General features: G+C 41.6%; 2 protein-coding genes across 2 annotated transcripts; one reads left to right on the top strand and one right to left on the bottom strand.

Annotated features, from left to right (window-relative positions):
• Positions 1-2,459: 2,459 nt before the first annotated feature.
• Positions 2,460-3,974, bottom strand: LOC120900595 (phenoloxidase-activating factor 2-like). Its single transcript, XM_040307817.1, has 4 exons — positions 3,837-3,974; positions 3,591-3,761; positions 3,232-3,528; positions 2,460-3,156 (listed from the first exon to the last, which is right to left on the bottom strand). The coding sequence occupies exons 1-4, from the start codon at positions 3,915-3,917 to the stop codon at positions 2,617-2,619; spliced, it is 1,089 nt and encodes a 362-aa protein (XP_040163751.1). The 5' UTR covers positions 3,918-3,974; the 3' UTR covers positions 2,460-2,616.
• A 17,849-nt stretch (positions 3,975-21,823) lies between these two features.
• Positions 21,824-23,822, top strand: LOC120901159 (pickpocket protein 28-like). Its single transcript, XM_040308869.1, has 5 exons — positions 21,824-21,978; positions 22,063-22,379; positions 22,412-22,806; positions 22,871-23,409; positions 23,481-23,822. Exons 1-5 carry the CDS (start codon positions 21,854-21,856, stop codon positions 23,749-23,751), a joined length of 1,647 nt encoding a protein of 548 aa, XP_040164803.1. The 5' UTR covers positions 21,824-21,853; the 3' UTR covers positions 23,752-23,822.
• Positions 23,823-23,899: the final 77 nt, after the last annotated feature.

The raw sequence follows: 23,899 nt of genomic DNA, 5'->3' as shown, positions 1-23,899 counted from the left end.
TCCTTCCATTGCTCTGTATGACACATAAATAGTTGGTGTGCTGTACAAGTTTTCCAATGCCCAAAAGGTCTGCAGAAAAGCTTAACCCCCGGCACAAGTTGCTAAATTGCTCGTTAGAGCTCCTTCCGTAGCTTTATTTCCCTGGAGAAGTTGGGCCAAGAAAGGTTCTTATGTGTAACGAAAGAAAAAGGGTCAAAATGGTCTTTGTTTTGATAAGGAACTCGAACCATCGTTTCATAACTTTATCTAGAAAAGGGTTAAAAGTGCGCTATTGGTACTTCATCAGCTCACAGTCGATCGGTTGCTGTGACGGGAGAGACAATCAAGTTTTGTGTAAGCCCCCAGTGACAATGCGGACGTGTCAACTGCATACTAAACATGTTCAGGATACATAATTTTTGCCCAAGAACACGTAAAGATTCTTTGTTAACTACGCTTATCCTTTGAGTGTTTCTCGCTTAGCGGTTTCTTCTTTCCTCAACGATTTCTTTCATTTTCCCCCCGAGCTCTCCTTTGAAAACGCAATGAAAAATCCATTTTCTGGATCGCTCGGAAGAGCTCAGCTTTTCCGGCATGTGATAATACATTTTCCCGTGATGTACCAAATGTGCCGGTGAGGTTCCGGCCTTAACCATACGCGTACAAATCTTTCTTCGTTGCCGTTTGCCTTACTAATGCGCTGATGATGATTGCATTTTAATACAACACATGCCTGCTCAACGATGCTGGTTTTTGGTGCGATTTTGTAACGAGCTCGAGCGGTGCTGTGTGGCCTTGTGGCCAATGGCGGGAACTAACAGAATCCACTCTTATCCTTATGCAAAATGGGAACAAAAATGTGTTGAAAGTATGGAATGGAACGGTATATGGAGCAAATCGTTAGAGGCTTGAATTGCAACAGCACCGTGTGATGACTGAAAGAATAGAAATTTTGTAAAATGTAGGTCACGACTAGACCTTTGCGTTTCTTGACAGTTCTACTAGAATATATTAAGCTAAAATATCCCACGGTTGTTATATTTGTGTAAAATCAAACCTATTTTCGTAAGTTTAAAACGAACTGTTTGCCATCTTATAACACTTTGTATCAAATGGTTTAAATTAAAGTTTGAAGTTGTTCAAATAACCAAAATCATTCTTCAAAAGATTCGTCAAATTAACGAGTTTAATGTTTTTGAAGCGTTTCTTTATCATTTATTATAATTTGTGTATAAACTGTTCAATTTTTGTTCCTTACACCGCAATCCATTATAAAGAATTTATCCCAACGAAATTCTTCATAACATTGTTAATTTCTACATAAGAGCTAAAAAGGTTCTTTTCATTCTCATGACTCTTTTAAGTTTTTTTCTTGAGTATACCTATTTACCTTTTCTTCAGCTTCAATATTAAACCATCACCCGTCCTAGAACACAATCTTCTCCGCCCGGGTTTTATTGCTCACCTTTTCACACTAAACAACCTCAACCTTCGGGGAGTTAAGCGTACTGTACCAGACCGGTGAGCCACCGCCAAAAGCGTTTAAATGTTGCGATGTAAAATTTAACATTTTTGCCATATTATTCATCCACCGCGTGACACGTTCCAGCCAGGGTGACATTTTCCGGACCGGAACAAGAAAGACATGCCGTGCGGTGGAGGGGTTGCGGCTGTGAAGCCACCCGGCGGGGCGGCATTGGATGTTATAATTTTTAATAAGCTTTTCCCGTGAACATTGTGACAAACGGCAGCTTTTTCATGGCCGAATGAAAGAAAACGTGCGTGCGTTGACGATCCTTTTCTTTTCTCCCTTGGTAGTGTGGAGAGTAATGAAAACGAAAGGAAAAGAAACACGGAACCCAAAGCCGCCCGTTCATACGTCTAGTGTCATCTCCGCGGGCAAGCGCATCAACTGCTTGACAAGGGAACGACTTTGTGCTGTCGTAAATCTGCCGGGAAGCTGTAAATCTGCTGTTCTACACTGCTGTGATGGAATTACTCTGGGCCCTTCTTCTCTTGGGTTTTCTTCTTTTTTGCTTTTTAACCTCCAAAAAATAAATACGAAAGCATCCATCCTTAAAGAACATCTTTGAAAAGCCTCTTTCGCTTCGCTTTGTAGAATTCCAACAAGAGGCAGGTGTAGGAACAGCCGCCACCGTAGTAGCAGCAGCTTTGGAATGTCAATGATGGTAAAGCGGTGGAACGTAGCGAACTTGAAGTCTTGCAGGTGACTGGTGACTTTTCCGAGGCTCATAAAATTTCAATTTTGCAATATGGAACACTGCGGAGCTTCCGCGTGGCAGCTGCGAAAGACATTTCTCACACCCTCCGTTAATGGGTAGATAAATAGCACACTCATAAATAGCGTCTTCCGGAGATGGTTTTTGTGTGCTAGATTGGTGTACAAGTTTCCACCTGCTTTTTACGATGTTATTATAATGAGTCACTTCCTTGACAAAATGACGTTCTATGATGATCAGTTTTGAAGCAATATTGATAAAAATCTCAATTTAATTTCAACTAAAAGTGTTACATAATGTAAAATATGGTTAATAGCGTTCCTTCACTACGTCTCCGCAACGTTACAAATGTTCCTTTACTACATGCACACTCCTTCATTAGAAAAAAAAAACCCTTCTACTCTTCAGCATGCAGCTCTGCGTACCCTTCGATCGTGTCGTTGATCCAGCAGGCAAACTTTGCCACATCCACATAAATACCGGGCGCGTCCACTCGACCACAATCCAATCCCCATGACGTTATCCCGGCCACCACGTAAGATCCGTCCTCCTTTTTACACGCCAACGGTGTACCACCATCTTGGTCACACGTATCCTCACCAGCCTCACCACCGGCACACATCATACTGCGATGCAGCTTGAAGGAGTAGTCCACTTCAGCCCTCCGATACAACAGCTGACAGCGATCGCGCGGTACAACGGGCAGTTCGATGCGCTTCATAATGGGCGCCGGTTGCTGTGTTCTAACGTCTAGTCCCCAACCGGTTGCAATGCACCGTTGACCGTCATACACGTCCGTCGGACTTGGCAGACAGATGGGGCGAATGTGCTCGGTGTAGATTACGTTGCGTTTCAGCACGGCGAGTGCTATATCGTTCTCCAGTAAACATGAATCTCTGTACGAAGGGTGTATGATGTGTTCCTCGATGCCAATATCCTTTAGAAATTTCGTGAAAGATGCAACACAGTTCTTAGAATACACTTCAACTACTACTTACTATGGTATATTTACCTGTGAAGGGTATATTTCCGCATCAGAATTTATACTCCACTCACCAAACCGAGCCACATATCGATCCGGCTTCTTGAGCGTATGGGCTGCCGTCAGCACAAACTTGGGATGGATGAGACTGCCACCACCAACGAGGGTCAGCTTCATTTCGTTTGCTGAAAACGAGATGTTAAAAATGGCCACCGTCCACGGGAACTCGCCGTAGTTGGCGTACGTCAGGTTTGATTCCACATTGTATACCAGCGGAGAAGTGACTGGACTTCCACATTGAACATCAGCCGTTTGTGCTTCTTGAATCTAAGACCATGGAAAACATTAACCTATCTATGTCAGTCAAACGAAAATAAACTTTGTGTTACCATAACGCCATCAGCGCTCGATGCTCCGATGCAACATTTCTTCATGAAGTCACCGCAAACGTTCTCTTCGTCCACGTTGAGCGTTACAAGCTCTCCCTGCTGTAGAGGTCCATCCTCAAGCCTTCCCGTTGGACACAAGTGTTTCGGCAGACAGAGTCCTCCTTTACAAACCTAAATTACAAATTCCAACAAATATTAGTGCCTTCCTGAATTCCTAGTACTTCGTTGCACAAAAAATCACATTACATCTGACTGTGTTATGACGTTCGCCTTCGTGACGTGTGCTGCTACGGACAGCAAAATGATCACACTTGGAAATAACATCATTGAACCTCCTGGTACTGCACTTGCTGCGATTGCCGGTTGAAATGAAACTAACTGACCTTTCCGAGTTGTGTCGTTTTAAGAACGTTTGCCACACTACAGCAATCTCTAATCAAATCGTATCATCGACACTTGCCACTTGAAAGCTACGGCTGGTAAAAGTCGGAAGAGATTCAAATAACGATTACTTGTGTTTATTTACATTTCATCCCCAAGGCCACCCAGGCGAGCAAGGAATGATTAAATACAAGAAATTACAAGAGGTTCACATCGTTCGCTTTCTATCGTGTTATGCATGAGTAATGACACCAAGGTATGTGAAGGCAAATGTGGATCGTGTTCGAAATGTACACATAACATGTGAAGCTATTGTAATTAGGCCAAATTAATTTAGCAGTAAAATAGTTGATTATGCGTTTTGGTTCGCCACATTTACGGATGAGTCGAAAGAGAAACTCGGAGATATCTTTGCTTGAAAATGTCTAAGGCTAAGTTACAGCGTGTATGGATGTTACTCGATTTGGCTTCAAACACCATTGCTATCATTTCAATCAATTTCTTAATCTAGGGATAATTTATAAACGTTCGCTCGCCCATATTGTTGCATCGTTGAGAGAACGTCGATAGATCTAATAACGCTATAAGTATCTAATAACGATCTAATATAGATCTAATAACGCTATAAAGTATCTAATGAGCCTTGAAAACCCAACCATTATTTCTGAACTACGCTCTAAGGGTATCTAAAGGATACTAAATAAATGTCAAAACATGGTATCTATCTTGTGTGTTGTCTTGTGTATGCTCGTCTTATATGCTACAACATACTGTCTTGTATTGTACTGTTTTGCAGAACAAAAACGTAAAGCTGATAATAAAAAGTTCCTCCGAAAGGAAGTTGACACATCCATAAGAACAAATTCCCCTGCCATAGCGAATACAGGGCAACATCTTTAGCATATTCCATTCTATGCCCATTTGCCATTTACCATTGTCCAGCTCTAGCGTAAAGCGGATGGAGGAAACAGATACATGCTAACGAGTGTAATTTATCTTGTCTCTCGTACCGAGGCCCCGAAACTCCGAATTAGACTGAATTAAAATGACATAAATCGTGCCAATGCTAAATGATGCCGAACATAAGCGGTCAGTCCGAGAGAAAGCCAGGCGGGTAAGGCAAATCTTTCCACGTGCCAATCGTTTTGCGCCTTTTGCGCCGGCGGGTGGCGTTGTTGGGTCGTTTTATTTATGCTTCCTTTTCGATTGGGCAGAGCAGCAGGCGGCAGCATAGGTTTTAGGAAAAGAGAGTCGATCTTTCGATGAAAAGGAGCTTCTTGAAGGTGTTTTTATTGAGTGCTCTTTTTTATCAAATTCAATCCCAAATCAGTTAACGACCCAACTTCAATTGCATTCTGCCGGTTGGTGTTTAATGATTCATTAAACAATTACCCACCAAGCAAGCCGACGTACGTATTCCTGCTGTCAGTGTCTGCTGATTTCACCACTAATTCACCAAAATTGAAGCCAATGCAAACACCTCCCGCCAACGGCAGAACAACATTCAATTTTGTTAATTGATTTATCATTCCTCATCCTCCACCATCCGTGCCCGGGTGTTGGTGCATCTCGTACGGGATTTTCGGGACTTTTCCCGCCAATCAAGTACACAACACTGTCGTCCGTCCCTTACGTAGGCTCGCTTTATGAAGTGTCGCGCACTTCCGAAGCGGCACCGTCAAATGTCGAATGTGGCCCAAAAACTTGTAATTAAATTAAGAATACCAGACTATGCTCATCACCTCGTGGAACGGAACAACGTTCCTCGTCTCCTCGCCGGCTTTCCCGTTAAAAGCAAACCCGAATAAATTCCAATTAAGTGGCAGGATGGTAGACAGCAAATAGAGAGAGGAAGAGCCCGCGCTCGTCGAAAGTAGTCAATTTATCGATGGTGTCGATAAGCGTATCGGAAACATCCTAAACACCACCGCCCAAAAGCCCTGTACGATGCGCACCTTCAATGCGCGCGGCGATCTTTTGGGCACGGCGGCTCGGTATGGAAATTAAATTGTTGTTTCGGGAAAACGTTTGCATCCGTGTTGGGAATACTCAGGCCTGTGTATTCCTGCCTGTGTGTTGTGTGGCGTACAACATTACGCAGCAAAAACCCAGCCTCTGATGCTGCTGGTGGTTGCTGGTGGTTGATTATATCCTTGCCATTGCCAGCCCGCGTACTGGATTAAACACGACCAGCTCATCATATCCCTGCTCCCCAGATGCAAATTGATGATAAATGATCAATTTCCACACCTCGCTGTACTTTCGATCGATTACAGCGATGGCGATACGGTGACACGCCAGTGGGTGGGATTTGCTAAATAATGGAGTGCTTTGAATTTGGGAAGTATGAAAACTGTAGCGTATGTTTGTTACAAACAGGAGGGCTAAACATGCCGGTGGGATGTTGTTGAATAATGCTCTTTCTAAGCTAATTTCATGCACCGAGTTAACACAGTATTTTGAAAGATCGATCGATAATTGGCAGGGTTTCTCACTTGTCAGCTATGTCGGCAAACTTGATTGAGTTTCTGAATTGGGGTCTGGGACAATAATTGGGACTTTTGTAAGCGACTTTTAGAGATATCATATCATAAAAGTTTGACAAAGTAGGCCAATAATTAATTGCCAATAAATGTTCGAAATCATCAATGACTTCCTTTATATAAAATCTAGTTAAAGTACAGTTAATTATCATCCATTACCCGAAAACTTTAAAAAAAAGTATTATCCTCAAGAATAATAAAATGAATCATTTATTTTACATCAAAAATATTGTAGTTCATAGCTCTCAGTATTTCAAGACTCTAAGCATTTGATGATTTAATATATACTCCTCTGCAGCATGCTTATTTCAAGGAAAGTTTCAACGGTTCCATTCATCGTTGGTGACTGTTGACTCTCTTGTGAGTGATTCCATTCAAAACTACAATTATTGATTTGAATTTTGAAACTTAGCGTCAATTCTTAAATTCTACAAGAGATATTGCATTCGGTTAGTCACTTCGAATTGTATTATACGTCCTTATACAGGATTTGCCACGATTTATTAGTTGGTTCCCGTAAGTTTTTCTGTTGGTCTCACGATTATTGCACCGTATCGCATATATGTTTTATCATTCTAACGATTTGTTGATATTTTCCAATTGATAAACAATACAGATTATCCAAATGATTCTGAGCTATATCCAATAATTTGTAGAAACGATACAAAATAATTTGGAAAGCTTCTAGAAATGTTTGGGAAGCAAACAAACAACCTAGGGAAACCCAGTATGCTGAGTCTTTCAGATCAGGGACGCAGCGCACGCACCGCTGGTAAATTTTTTAGTTTTGTCCGTTTCTGCAAGGTTGAAAAGGATCGATTCACTATCGGGTCCGTCCCCTCATAAGAAGGCCTGACTATCCTGTTGCGTGGTTCTAATTAGTTTCGGAAGCATGTATAGATCGGTATGTCCTCAAGGTCGCAAGACGCCAAAAAGAAGACATATTTGAGTTATAACGCTTTACGTTTAGCTTTATGCTATTAAAATTGTTACTATTTTTATTATATAACTGTTTTGTTTGATTCATGTTATTTATGCTTCAGGCACCGTGCGGTCACTTTTCGGTTTTCATCTCCGTGCTATTTGCTGCTGCTGTCAAATGCAAAAATATATTATTCTACAATACAAATTTAATGAAAAAAAGAGTTTTTTTGTTATAATATATTCATTAAAATCCCAACCCTCGACGGAAAGATGCGTTGTAAAATTTTAATTAAAATCGATCCAACTGTTGGCACGACGGGTAAACCTTATTAACAGTCCAAACAGGACCAACAAAACTCCAAATCAAAAGTGTGAAGAAATTTAACTCCCATCCATCACCGATTGGCCTATTCCAATCACCATCTTCATTTCCCTGTGCTTAGAAGCATAATTCTCAAAAGCTTCAGCACAAAACGCACGCCAGGAAATGAGTCCATCCGCCACAGCTGTTCGATACAGCCATCTCGAGCAACATTAAGTGTTATGATAAAAAAAAAACACTTTACCATCGAATCAGACGCCACGCAACAAAAAAAGGCCAAAATCAAGTAAAACATAAATTCGTTGCCGTCAGCAGGTTTTGATTTTGTCACACTCCAGATTCCACCACACAGCAGAGCCTTCTTGGTGTACCGGTGGGTGCCCTGGTTTGGGATGAATGGTAGCTTCGTGTAGGCCGTCTGTGTTTTTGTTTCTTTACGGTTCAGTAGAAACCGTCATCTGTACGCGTAGCCTTACTACACGCTGCATGCTTCATCACTGTGCCGAGGTATCCTCTTGGGGAGTTGCTGGTCGGGAGGATAGGACAGCCAAAAGTCTCCCCCCTTCGATGGAGCTGATAAATTATTCAGCACTTTCACGTTTCCGCTTCCGTTATTCATGAGTCTGTCATTTTTCTGCCACTGATTAATGAGCCTTCTGTATTGGGTTTTTTTGTGAGGGGACCTCCATGGGGCTTTTGCTGAGAGAGTGTCCTAAGTGGGTGTGGGATATGGGTGGATTTTTTGTTTTGTTGGCCAGATTGTACTGAGCTCAGTTGGGAAGGAAATAGTACTGGTAGTGAATTTTAGCGTAATCATTCTGTGCAACTCCCAGAGGCTGCTTACGCTTGTAACAAATGATAAGAAGAGTAGTAGGAAAAACGGTGTTACTAGCAAGCTTATTTATACCGTTCTTCCATCAATTTATCTCAAAAAATAGCAAAATACTATGAAAAATGCCTCATAACGCAGAATTTTTGCTCTCTCCACTGAAATGTATGTATTATGCAGCCAATGCTAGCAATTATTCCATTGCGCTTCGTTTGACAGGGGGTCATAAAGAATGGAATAATTTCGCAAACGCGCATATATCATAGAAGGGCCGCCAATCATGGAAAATGGGGGTTCTTTTTTTCACTCCCCCGTTATGGGTCTCCCACGGTGTGATTCATATTTCAATCTCAACACCGGACGGGAAGGTGTTTAATTCATCCAACCCGGGCGGTTGCAGTGTGGGCTCGATGCTCGATGTGTCAATTGGAAATGTGTTTCCGATACATTTATGGAGTACAGCTAATGGGGGTGGTTTCGTTTGCCTATGCGCCATCACTCATGCTCATTAACAATTCTGATAATTTTCCATAATTGAAAGTGGATGCGCGGGGCAAAATGTATTGTCTTTTCAATCCGGTCGGCAGGGAGTGCCTTTTGTTTCCGCTCGGAGGATGAAGGTGCATTCATATTGTTGTTAAAATACAGCCCATTATACCTCTTCATACCAATGAAAAAGAATGATTTAACTGAAAAACAAGTATAAAAAGGCAGCAGAACAGGCCCTCCAATAATCAAAAATCAAAGTTTAATTTTGAACTGAATAGCTCCATTAGGTACTGACGTAGTTTTTCATCTAAAATAATTTTTAAAAATTTTGTTTTTTACTATTTTTATTCGCGAACACGACGTAATGTTCTTATAAGATAAACATTTCTTGAAATTAAAAATTGCTTTTCATATATATTACATAGCTAATCATTCATGTTTCTATCGTTTGGTCCCTTAAAACTCATAATTTAGCTGTATTTTAGGCAAATATCGTCCTCTGATCACTGCTTTAGTTTCAGAAGAGCTACACCTTTTTTCAAACATCAATATGCATAAGCAGCACAACATAACGCTTGATATCATTTAAATTGTAATTTTTACATCTCATTAAGCTTAAATATTGCCCGTTACCAAAAAAAAGCTCCACTAAAATATCTCCGCAGTAGCTTCTCAGCCGCCAAATTCGCCTCTAATCAAAGTCCTATCGCACATAACTCTTCGCCATTTGCCACAATCTTACCCCGGTCCCGGTCTCGTAATGGTTTGTTTATGCTAATTAATTAATATTGATTTGTCCGCACTAGCGTCATTCTACGGCGTATTCTTGCGATTACGATAAGCTAACCGGCAACTAGTTAACCCCGATTAGCTTCCGTACAGTTCCAGGCTAACACAGCTATCCGAAACAAAACAAAATCCCGAAAAGGATCATGCTTTAAGGTAAAGGAAGAATGAAGCTTTTTGCTTTTCGAGACCCAAAATTGCAAATACCAAGAAAGAAAGAATCCAAAAAAACGCAACATAAATTTAATGCCAGCTGGTTAATTAATAGGAATCATTACTGAACCCTCTCTTTATTCTTTCCTTTCCTGTTTTTTCTCCTCATTTTTAACCACTCCAGAAAGCTCCTTTCGGTATTATGCTAATGATTTGAAGTGTTCTTGTGTAGATTTATCCTCAGAGGGGAATTTTATTAGCTTTGTTCTAGCAGCAGCAGCAATGTGTAGTGGAATCCCGGTGAGCGGAATAGAGACATTTATCTTTGCAATCCGTAATCGTACGCTAGGGGCTATGGAACCGTACGGTTAGCTGTGTTTTTAGAACACTTTTTTTCTATTCCATCTAGCCGGAAGGTGATAAACTAGCAGGTTGGCATTCTTTTATTCCATACCGTTGGAGCGCTCTCTTGTCTAACACTTGCTTGACGGGGGGAAGTTTGTTTGATTTCGTAACTAGTTCGTAACCTAACACTAGGCAAATATTAGACGTCCGTCATAACCTCGGGTCCCGTTCAGAAGAGGCACCCATCCAATGGGCTGGCCAGGTGGTCGTCAATATTTGAGCAATCGACCCTCAAACACATGCACTCACACACTCGTTCGTTTGCTTTTCATTCTTGAGGAAAAGATTGTTTGTCTTAGCTGGCACGAAAGCTCGCTCATATTCTGATAGTTTTCGATCATAAGTTTGAGTTTGAACTGGGAAACTTTTTAGGCATCCTTTTTCTATGCTGCGACCTGTTGTAATGCTTAGAACAACGTACGCTATAAACGTTCGCTTAGGATCAAAGTTATTAAAATCCCAATAGACAATTCTCATTATTTTTAAGTCCCATTTCCCTGTCCCGGAATACATCTTCCAAAACAAGTTTCAGATGTTTCCCGTTGGTATCTCCTTATCGCAAATTTTCAACATTGGTCCCCGGGAGCTAATGCTGATGAATGGCAGTAACGAACAAACATACAGACGAACACGATTAACTTTTCTAAATGGGCAAGCTTAAAGCAGTGACATTTGCAACAGATTAGCACCCTAATTAATTCATGCTAAGCTTTGCTTGTCGGCCATGCAGCTGGATAAAAGTTTTGCAAATCCATACATCATCCAGCTATAGGGGAGGGATGTGAGTGGAGTGAGGATTGAGGACATTTTTCACTCATTTGAATTATCAGGATTACAATAATCTGTAGCTGAAAGCATATTTTACGCAGATTATAAATATGAGCCATTTACAATACCGAAAAGTAGAGGTTCAGTATGTGATGAGAATGAGTTTTAACTTTAAAACAAAAAATATCTAAATTACAGAAACAAAAACTGAGCATAAAAAGCTACATTTGTCAGTAAAGTTTCATTTGATGCTATATTACAGCTCCATTTCTATTTTTAGCGTTCAAAGAAATCCAATACCTACTTAACGAGCGAAGTCTAATGGCATGGCTTAATTCTATCACATTATTCCACGCAACGCCTCGCCCAGCTTATCAGCCCACTGTACAAACTCTAAAGCCTCGCGCACCACCAGATAAACAGATTCAAATTTGGAAGACTCTTCGCGACCAACCATTCGCTAATAAATGGGCTTTGTGCCATTTACCACACAACACCAAATCCGCACTATCGATATCGCACGCCCGAACGGGCATTGCCTCTTTCCATCAATTAGCCGCAACATTTCCATCAATCACAATCTGCTTAATTAAGCAGCCAGCACCACACGACTCCGTTATATGGGCCAGCACTGCCAGCAGTGGCAGCAATGGCTCGAAATTTTGAGCCTTCCAAAACGCAAAAAATAAACTTCCCTTTCCCCTAGAAACCAGCGCTCATTTACTTCGACGAAAAGTGGCCACATTTTCCATGCGAACAGCAGGGCCTCAGCTCTCAGCCCGACCGCTCGATTTTGCGTGGTATTTACATCTCACGCGGGTTCCGAAAGTTCTGCGCTCTGTGCGCGCGGTTTGGGTAAAAATGAAGTTCGTTAATCAAAGGCAAACATAATTATCGGCATTCGGAAACAAAACCGATTCTTCGATCCTTCACAAACAGCACTGTTCTGGTGGTGTTGATGGTTCTGGTATGATGTGTTCTTTGCGTTGGCGATTTGTTGAGCTGAATTTGGTGTGTTTGATGCGTGGTGGTGAAATGTCGGCAGGCGAAAATTAGATTTATTAATTGAATACAGTTGAGTAGATGGGGCTCGAGCAAAAGGTTACAGGAGAAAAGTTGGGCGTTTGCCTGTTTGATAGAAATGTATGTATGTAGTAGCATGAAAAGAGCAACAGTTTTTGTGTTTCCGAAACAACTAATTACAACGCATACACTCTATGCATTGTATTGATATACTAGACTTTTTTATCAAAGATCCTGCAATGACTCATGAAATGAATATTAATAATGCTTTCAGTCTCGCCTCATCAATTTATTAGGTCGTTCATGTTCTTTCTTTCAGCGCATCCCTTGCTAAAACAGTATCTATTATAAACATATCTCAGAAATTCATTACAAAGGTAAATAACTCATGCTCATAAAAGATTTAAGGACACGCCTGTTCCTATAACATGTAGAATTCATTATATATTTGAGGTTTTTAGTATGTTTCCTGCTTTTTACAAAAGAAAAAAAAGTAACTAACGTAAGAAATTTACTGCTTTTTCATCTCCTGAAATCCAAATTATGGTAATTTGCCCATACAGAAAGTTTACTGTATGATGTACAACGTTTCTCAATCTTGGGAGGAGTTGATGTAACAGTATTTCCAATAGTTCTTCAAGTTCCTTGGTCCTACCTAATGAAACAAACATACATCTTTCTGGAATTTAATGAGTTTGTTTTGCAGCCATAATGTTCTACCAGGTTTCATCACCTTCAACAGACCTTCAAGATATCTGTTCTAATGAGCAAACTCCTGGTTTATACATTGCCTAAAACCATCCCAAGAATGTGTCTTTTAGACACGTGAAATCCGTATAAATTTCAAAAGAACTAACAAGTCGTGTGTCTTGGAAGGTTTTTGTAATTTTTGAAGAAGTCTGAAGTCTATGAAGTTATAAAATAGTCTTAAATCTTCAATAGAAAATCCTTTAACTATCTATTTATCTTTTCAAATTCTTTGACTCCTTTTACCCGACCCTTCAAAAACCCGCCATCGCATGAAATCCCCATCATATCAACCCACTATCCCATTTTGTTGGCAGAGAATTGCTACTTGCTTATTCCAGCCGTTTATGAACTAATTTTCCATTCAAAACGGCAATCATCTAACTTTTCCACACCGACTAAAGCTTCATTTCCACGCTGCCATTGTTCGGATCGGACTACGGAGTGGAAAGAATGTATTTCCCGGAGAGCATTTTCCAATGCTCCAATGTGGGAACTTCAACCTTCCCTACTTAGACGTACACACGCGCACACGTACAAAAGTTTCTATTTTATTCCAAAAATCTGCATCCGGACGGAAGAGCGCAGTAGCATCATTCGTGTTCGTTACGGGTTATCCCTTGGGGTGCTGCTGCTGCTGCTGCTGGAAAGAAATGCTGCTTCCATCCTTAAACAGTTTCTGCACGAAAGCCGACGTCGTTCATTCTACACACACACACATAGACTCCTACCGTGCTACCGAGGGGAATTATTAAATTACAAAATCTTTTGCAACACCCACCCGCTACGGGGTGCGACTGTGTCGAGGAGGAGCGCTTCTTTGATTGCGGGGAGTTTGTTTTCGGGTTCGAGAGCTTTTCCGGGTGGTGTGGAGATAGTGTCTAAAGCAATTTGAATGTGCATAAATTGTGTGGAGTGAAAAGTGTACGCTTCGGTGTTCCTTCCCCACAAGCGTAGATGTGGATTAGAATAAACAATAAGGGGATGTTATCAAAATGCCAACTGACAGCGCCAACAAATAGTACAAGCAGAGGTCTCTGAGCTTGTTGGGGGGGAAAGTTTATGCCTTTCCGGCAAGGTTTTTAATCCGGGATGCATTTGGGTGGGAGAATGATTACGTGTGGTTGCTTTTATAAATTTAAACATCATTCAATTTCAAAGTTACAAGCAAATCCGGTTAGGGCATAAAACAAAAACCTTTCCAACCAGCACCGAAAACCCCATTAAAGCATAATATTTTATTCAAACCAGCTTAACGTTTTGGCAGATAAAAGTACCGTACCCTATAAAAGAAGAGTTACACCTGCCCTGAACGTTCGATAGCTTTTAATTTCTGCTGATCGAGAAAATAATTGTTGCAAACGGTTACACTCCATCCCGCACCCGTAAGGCCATAAATTGATGCACCTTTATCGCTTTGGCAGCTTACCTTACCGCGGGATGCAGCTCACACCTTCACGCCGAAGTTGCAATTCCCGGAGATGCCGTGCTCCGGGAGCAATATAACATTTCAACCGGCATGCTCCCTCCACACCCTCTAGAAGAGAAGCCATTTTAAAATCAGGCACCGGGAAGTATTTGCGAACGGAAAGAAAATGGCAAAAAAGCAAAAAAAAACGAACCACCTACCCACCCACACACACACAGTGCCAAATGGGTGGAAAACTACGGAACCGTGAGATTGGCAATAAATTACCTGAACACAATTAGCTCCCGCATTCACGTCAGCCTGGTAGAATTCATTTCACTTATATTCTTCAGTTCGTTATACTGAGGTTTCCCAAGCCCCCGTTGGTGTTTGAGATGCGGGCCACCCGTTAGTTGTTACACATTTTAAGAGGTTTCTCCACTCTATTTTCGGTAGTACTTTAGCCCCCGTTGTCGGCGGGAGGGAGTTTTCGAGTAGAATTCATAGAGACGTGCCGCAATAGATCACGGTTGCGCTTGTATGACGGTGCAATCTGTAACGTGCTGTCAGGTGTAATGTGCAGCTTTAAATTTCGAATGCAATCAAGCGAAATGAGATAGAAATGGTTGGGGTAGTGCGGGGCAAGTTTCAGCACCAGAAGGTATAATTTAAATGACTGTTTTACAGTTTCTTACCTTTTTCAATAATTTAGTTATGCTCTTAGTTTCCTAGAGAAGTTAGTAACACATTTCATATAATTTGTCTACAAAACTCCTGCAAAAATCAAGCGTGGAATGATTCGTATCCTGTATGGTTGCAAGGAACCAAACAAGTCTGTTAAGCTTTTATAAAGCCTCCAAGATCGTTCAAGTCATTCGATGACTCAAAAAGAATTATATGTTGGGTGATTTTTCTCAACAATTGCATATTAAAACATTTGCATTGTAGCCCAGGTTATTACATTTTGACACTTCATTTATATGTCTGTGTTACTATCATCTTGTCACAACTGTTGTGCGAGAACAAAATATCGTCATTTGATGTAAATTTTGATCATCGTTGTGCTTATTTTGCACTTTTTATGGATTTCTCCATAAGACATTTTAGCAATATCGTACTGTTTGTGGTGATTTTGGGAACAAATCCATCACTATTGCATTGAAAACACTGTTTCAATAACGATTGTATTGTATCCTGAGCTAGCAAAAGCTATTTGTGGACAGTGAGTTCTGACTTGTAAAACCCTACATGAGCAAATCAACATAGTTTACACAACCATTTTCAGTACATAAACGAAGCCCATGAACAGTGACATCAAGTTCATTAAATTGTCGATGACGCGATGGAGGATATTACAATAGCCCGCAGAAAGTTTGTATGTACCTTTTACACGGGCTCACCCCTAAGGTCACACCAAACAGCTCATAACGAACTACTGTGCTTTAGGGAAAGAAAAAATCAATATAAACTCCCTATACAAGCTAAAACATTCTATATCTCTCGACGGATTTGGTGACACTGTAACAGCTGATCTGCCACTCCCAGCAATGTCCACACAGGTCACGACACTAACCGGTAGCCGTGTCATCGTTATTACCCAAACAACCCAAACATCGGCTAGCTTTAGTTTAGTTTGCTAGTTGCTAGTGAGTTGGTCAGAAGCGGTTTGACCAAAATGAAAACCCCTACGAAGCGAAAATCGAGCGTCAAAGTTGGTGCATTGTTTGAAGAGTACTGTTCCGAAAGTTCGGTCCATGGTGTGCGGTTTTTTGTAGGCAACCAGAGAGGTGCTTGTGTAAAGTAAGTGAAACAACAAAACACGGTGAAATTAAAACACTTGTTTTGTAACAAAATGGTCCTTTTTTCTTTCTGCTCTATTTTCTCCTGCTCCTGCAGACTAATCTGGGTGAGCGTTTTCATTCTTTCGCTTGCCGGGTGTGGCATGATGATTCAACAGGCGTACAACAAATGGGACCGAACGCCCGTCATCGTGACACTGTCGGAGGTGCCCACGCCGGTATGGGATATGGACTTCCCTGCGATTACGATCTGCCCGGAGATAAAGGTGTTAAATACAAAGTACAACTTTACGCAAGAATTTGAAGCCCTCCAGAGTCAGTGGTATCAGGGAAAGGGAACCACCAATCGAACGATCACCATTACTGATGAAAGGTGGTTTTTCATATGTATTTCAATTCCGATGGAAAAAAAACTAATCATTCCTATTGATGTTGCATCATCAGCATTGGAAAGATGAAAGCCATCATGCATCACTGCTCGGGTATTTACAAGTACGAGGGCAACTTTATGTTTAACTTCAACCACGTGCCCGAACCCAACCTGGTCGACTTTCTGAAGGACGTTGCGCTCGACCGGCGGGGCGTATTTACCATGTGCAGCTCGACCAGTGACGCTCGCTGCAACGACTACATGCAGGTGACACTTACGAACGAAGGCATCTGCTACTCGTTCAATATGATCTCGCAGGCGGAAATGTTTCACCAGGACGTGCTGCAGGATGAGTACCAATATCTGGAACCCTGGGACACGGACGGCGCGACGGTGGAGCGGGGCGAGCTTCTAAAAGTTGCTGGTTCCGGGTTGGATGCCTCGATCGGCTTCAACTTAATCCATTATCCACTCAAAATTGATACCTCTTGTGTGGTGAGTAATGGTGAAACTATTCTCGGCAGTTTCATATCTACGAAATGCCGCAAATGCATGTCCCTCTTTTTCGGCACAGCGTGGCCGTGGCTACCGGGTACTTATACACGAGCCCACCGTCTATCCAGACCTTTCTAAGCGCAACATACGGCTGTCGCTATCGCAGACGCTTACCGTCGCGCTCAAGCCCAACATCATGATGACTTCGCCGGAGCTTTCGAAGTACAGTGCCCAGAAGCGTCAGTGTTACTTCGGACACGAGCATCCGCTGCGCTTCTTCCGACGGTACAACCAGGACAACTGTGAGCTCGAGTGCCTGACAAATTACACGCTGGCACGGTGCGGTTGCGTCCACTTCTCGATGCCTCGGACGAACGGGACGCGTGTGTGCCGGTTTGAGGAGGAGCACTGTCCGTACGATGCACGTGGGGCACTATTTATACGCAAACAGAACCGCACCGGTACGGATGATTACCTGCTGCGGTGCGATTGTTTGCCGGCCTGCTCGTCCGTACGGTTCGATCTGCAGATTACTCAAGACTCGCACACGGAAGAGCGTGAAGTGCGGACACGGTTTGAGACGTTGGAAGAGCTGCAGGCAAGGTTACAGATGTAAGTGAATTGGTTACCTTTTGGGTTATTTACATAATTTTGGTTGTTAAGGGGTGGGATAACAAATTTGTGGTAATGTTTTGTGAGAGGTTTTGACATTCAATGTTTCGATGAGAAATGTAGGTACAATGAGTGGGATGTAACTCTGTGGAATATGACTCTGTAGAATGTGATAAGACTTTCATTTTTAATTACGGCCTTTACTAAAATTGCCATTAGTAGGTTCAAGCTGTCAAAAATTGCTCTATTTTTTTTAATTGAATACTGAAACTGAGTCAATCAATTAATTTTTTGAAGATGAAGAATGAAGATTTGGAGGATATTCGCTGATCGAATATTTTAATATTAGCCTTCACTGCGGCCTATTTATCGCACTTATGTTGGTTGTATTCATTAATGATTCGTAAGCAGAAAATTCTCCTGTCACGTAGGGGAAAAACTACACTGTTAGATAAACGACCAATATCCTTGTTAATGGATTAAATCTTTCGAATATTTCAAGCATTTTAATCATCATTTTAACCTATTGATGTCAATATATTTTGCTCTCTCTCTCTTTTTTTGCAATTCCATCCCTTCCAGTCCTGTATATTCGGTGCTCCAAGTTTACTTTCAAGACACTCATTTCATACCGGCCCAACGATCCGAGCTGCATGGGCTGGTGGACTTTTTGGCGAATTGTGGTGGACTGTTGGGGCTGTTCATCGGCGTAAGCCTATTGAGCATAGTGGAAGCAATATACTACATCACCATTCGTCCTTTATCATTACGAAAGCAAAAACCGAATGATAAAGAACAAACAGAGCTTTGCTAATGGAACATTTTAATTCTTTAAAGTGCATGGAAAACCAGCAATCAATTTAAACTCTTTTCCCTTACACACAGCACAAATTTGATAGCAATCCTTTATAGCTCTTTGTATGCAAATTTTAAATAATCGTTATTTTCAAAGTGTTGCACTCTCCGAACAACCGACAGCACAAGTGTAACTAGCACCAGAGTAAACCAATTACTACCTCGAGACTTAATGCGACCATGTAAATGAGATTGTCAGCCATCAGGACAATGTTGTATATAATTCTTCAACAGTGCCAACCACTAGGACAGTTTTGTCCGCAACAGTTAGTTTCATGCTAGGCATCTGTTGGTACGAATGTGTTTCCCTGTTTGTAGCGATGCCCAGGCTCTGTGAACGTTTGCAGCAATCCGTCAAAGAGGAAGTGTTCCGCGAGTACTGTGCTAATAGTTCCATCCACGGCGTACGTTACTTCGACCGCAATGAGCGAACGGTTTGTGAAAGGTGTGTCTGTATTTTAGGTGGCATTGTGTCTCTCAGTTCTCATGAAGCTAGATCTAATTTATTTTTGCTTAGATTCTGGTGGCTAGTGGTGTTTCTACTCTCGATGTTGGGTTGTGGCGTGATGATACACAAGACGTACGTGAAATGGAATCAGGTTCCAATTATTGTTACTTTTTCTGAGAAAACTACCCCAGTTTGGGATATTCACTTCCCTGCTATAACAATCTGTCCCGAGACAAAGGTGTCCGCAGAAAAGCTTAACATCACTGCCGAAATGAACGCACTGGCTGCAGCAGTTGAGCGTGGCAATGGGTCATCAGAAAGGGAATCGTTAGTATTCCATTGAAAACTATTAAAAGGTAACTCAATGAGTAAAATTGCTTTTTTTTAACAGAGTTCCTCAACTAAAAGCTGTATCTCAACTATGCAACATGTTGTTTCAATTGGAATACCACTGGCTACACGAACTAAACGGGTCCGAGGACGATTTAGTGGATACATTGAAAGACATTTCCTTACGACGAGATGAGACAGTCGTTATGTGTCAGTACGGCAATACGTACGACGCTTGTGAGGATCGCTTAACGGAAACGGTCACTGAAGAGGGTATATGCTACACCTTCAACATGATGTCTGAAAGAGAAATCTTTCGCAAAAGCTCTCTTCACACCGAATACAATTATATGGAGGGTTGGTTCAATTCTAAGGAGCATCAACCACTGGCCCCAGTATACGCTCGTGGTGCAGGATTGCACGATGGACTTACGCTCTACCTGAGGCACATGCAGGAGGATACGGACTACCTATGCACGGTACATATAGCCAACAATATCAATAACAATTTATATTTAAATTAATACCTCCTGTCTTTTAGGGATTTTCCCAAGGATATAAACTAATGATTCATGGTACAGATGAGTACCCACAGGTTTCAATGCGCAACATGCGTATACCATTCAGTCACGAGATCACGATCGCTCTGAAACCTCAAATGATGGTCACTTCACAATCGGCCGCTGACTTTAGTTGGGAGAAGCGTCAATGCTTTTTCAATGACGAGCGACACCTTCGATTCTTTAAGCTCTACAATCAAGATAACTGTGAACTGGAATGTCTCTCCAACGTGACAAAAGCACTGTGTGGATGTGTGCGCTTTTCAATGCCTCGCTCGAACGACACAACGGTCTGCCCGCTGTCCATGTGGCAGTGTATGTACCGTGCGAAGTGGTTCTTACGTCCTAGTAACAATTCAAGACTGCCACCAAATGAAGAGTTTGAGATCACAAAAATAGTTAACAGCTGCAACTGTCTGCCAGCGTGCAGTTCGGTGTATTACGATGTGGAGACCACACAAACCTCGCTCGATATGGAAAAGTTTCTGCTAGCTACCAATGAATTAATGGGCGATGATTCAGACAAGTAAACATGTTTCCATGATGTGGTTATGATCTTGGTAACATTACATTAGAATATTCTTTTAGATTTTTCATCACAACAATAGCGATCTACTTCAAGGAGTCGTACTTCATCACCTCGAAGCGATCGGAGCTGTACGGATGGGTTGACTTTCTGGCAAACTGTGGTGGACTGTTAGGCTTGTTTATGGGTGTAAGCATTTTGAGTCTGTTAGAGATTTGCTATTTCATTACGATTCGTCCATTTTCGTTAAGAAAAACTTTGTGGGAAAGGAGAAACAATAATTCTGATCTACTCACAACCAATAACGTTCAACATAGTATACCTCCTGTTGTTACAATTTCAGAATAATCGGAACGTCGATTCTTCGGAAGCTAAATTGTTGATCATTGCCTTTTTTATTGAATTCATGTAATACTATATGACGGATGCTATTAGACTCCAAATATTATCGTGCATTTAAAACCATTAAAAACAGTAATTTGGCAAAATAGTCTCCTCTGAATTATATGTTGGCAGTATGCACTGTACCTAATCAACGTCCCGTGGCGGTCCTTTGGTACAGTCGTCAACTCGTACGACTCAATAACATGCTCGTCATGGGTTCAAGCCTAGAATGGATCGTTCCCCCGTAGCAAGGATTGTATGTCCGCGAACGACGTTACGCAAAATACGATAAGATCATCAACATCTAGAGTGATAGTCATGAAGTCTATTCTACTAGTTTTGTTCTTTTGGTCATAAAATATCATGAAATCAAACGGATGAATGAACTCTTGAGATGAATGAGATTTTATTTATTTATACATTGGTTATCCTTAGTAACAGTATTTCAAAAACAATGTTCTTGCTAATATAAGTGCCGCAAAACTTTCCTATGAATCTAAAATCTGCATCAAGGAATGTGTTTTATGATCTAGGAAGTAAGGTTACAGTTTTTTTTTCAAAATAAAAAAAATGTACCATTTACCATCTTATTATGAAAACAATTTTTTTTAAACTTATTAAAGCTAGACGGCTGTTTTTTTATTATAATCGAGAGCAAAAAACACGAAATAATCATGTGGTAAAACTATGGTTAAGTCTATGGTAAAAGTATGATGCAAAACTCCTTGTGTTTGTATCATTCCGCATAAAAAACCACGAATAATGCTATAAAATTTAATTCCTACGCTAAGCTTATATATTATTCAAACAATAAAAAGAGTATGCTTGTAAATCCTTGTTTATAATATGTATGCAAATTGTACGCATAACTAATTATCAACGAGAATGGTTTACCGTTAACAAGAAAGCGTTGTGCATCACTTACACATATCATGCGACTACAAAAAACTACTAATTGCTGCCTTCGGAAGGCTAAACGCATACATAAATACACCATGATACGCAATCCTTCGACAGCACTAGTCATTCGGTCAGCAGCACCGTTTGCAGTCAGCCATATTCGGAGTTGGTGTGCTTGAGTGAACGTGTTTCTCTGTTGGCGACCGATGGCAAAACACAACAAACGATTGCGTCGATCCGTCCGGGTGGAAGTGTTCCGCGAGTACTGTGCCAACAGCTCCATCCACGGTGTACGTTACTTCAACCGTGATGAACGAACGGCTTGTGAACGGTTTGTCTCTGGCTTGCGTATAACTGCATCTCACAGCCGCCTCAAACCTTAACGTCCAGGTGCTTCCATGTCCATTCCACACAGATTTTGGTGGCTAGTGGTCTTTCTGCTTTCGTTGCTGGGCTGTTGCGTGATGATACACAAGACGTACGAGAAATGGAATCAGGCTCCAATCATTGTTACCTTTTCGGAGAAACCCACTCCAGTTTGGGATATTCACTTCCCAGCTGTAACGATCTGTCCCGAGACGAAGGTTGCAGCGAGTAGTCTTAACTTCACAGCCGAAATGAATGTTCTTGCAGACGATATCCATTACAGTAACGTAACATCGGAACGAAAATCTAGGTACGGCTCAAAAAGGAGAGTACTACTGTATGGCATTAAACTTCTCTCGGTTTCTTCTGCAGTCGTGTTGAACGAATTAAAGCCGTAGCGCAGCTGTGTAACATAATGTTCCATTCAAACTATGGTTGGTTGAACCAAGTCAAATGTTCGGAAGACAACATCGTTGATATGTTAAAGCGCCTGGCCTTACCATGGCGCACAACAGTTGCTTTATGTTATTACGGTACCGATTTCACGGAGTGTGAGAATCAGCTAAAAGTAACTCTCACCGAGGAGGGTATTTGCTACACGTTTAACATGCTGCCTGACAGGGAAATCTTTCGTAAAAATGCCATGCACACTGACTACATTTACACGCGGAATTGGTACATTTTTCCCGGATTTCAGCCACCTGCACCTTCGTACGCTCGAGATGCAGGATTGCATGCAGGTCTTACGTTTTATTTGGCGCAAAAAAATGAGGACACAGATTATCTGTGCACGGTACGCACCAGCAGTCGTGAAGCTCTTTAAAAGATAAAACTTTGTAATTCCTTTCTTTTCATAGGGATACTCGCAAGGATATAAACTAAAGATCCATGGTATAGATGAGTATCCGCATATGGCAAAACGCAACCTGCGCCTCCCTCTCGGACACGAGATCTCGATCGCTCTCAAGCCGCAAATGATCGTTACCTCTCCGTCGGCCGCTTACTACAGCTGGGAGAAGCGTCAGTGCTTCTTCAATCACGAGCGTCACCTTCGCTACTTCCAGATCTACAATCAGGAAAACTGTGAGCTAGAGTGCTTAACCAACGTGACGCACGCAATGTGTGGATGTGTTCGCTTTTCGATGCCAAGATCAAACGACACAAAGGTCTGCACACTTTCGATGTGGCATTGTATGTACCGCTCAAAGTGGTTCTTACGCCCGATTCCCGGTCTTAAGCGACAACCTCACAGAGTGATTCTTGAAATGGTGAAAAACTGCAACTGTCTGCCCGCGTGCAGTTCGGTTTCTTACGACGTGGAAATGGCCCAAACTTCGCTCGATATGGAAAAGTTCCGACTGGCAAACAATGAGCTACCGCGCGATCATTTGGACAAGTATAAAACATGTTATCGCGAAAGTATTGAAAAAAGTTTACATATGTAGTATCACTGTGTCCTTTCTGCAGGTTTACCATCACAACACTAGCGATCTACTTCAAGGAGTCGTACTTTATCTCTTCGAAGCGATCGGAGCTGTACGGATGGGTAGACTTTCTGGCGAACTGTGGTGGTCTGTTAGGCCTCTTCATGGGTGTGAGCATTCTTAGTTTGTTGGAGATATGTTACTTCATTACGATTCGACCATTTTCGGTTAGAAGTAGAATAGCAAGTGCTGAAAAGCACAAATCGAACGAAGTCCAGAATGCCATGCTTCCAGTTATCTGCAAACCTGAGTAGATGTTTACGTCGTCGGAATATGTTCATCAATTACACAATCTGGTGTAGAATTCAGCAGCTAAAACACAGTAGCAAGGAATTGATTTGGTTTTCCTTACGTCTGGTGATTAATATTATGTCTAGCTAGTCAATATATATTGATAGCAGC

The sequence above is a fragment of the Anopheles arabiensis genome, chromosome 3, assembly GCF_016920715.1.
Source record: "Anopheles arabiensis isolate DONGOLA chromosome 3, AaraD3, whole genome shotgun sequence".
NCBI lineage: Eukaryota > Metazoa > Arthropoda > Insecta > Diptera > Culicidae > Anopheles > Anopheles arabiensis.
The sequence above is the reverse complement of the archived record's forward strand: the minus strand, read 5'-3'. Positions and strand labels throughout refer to the sequence as shown.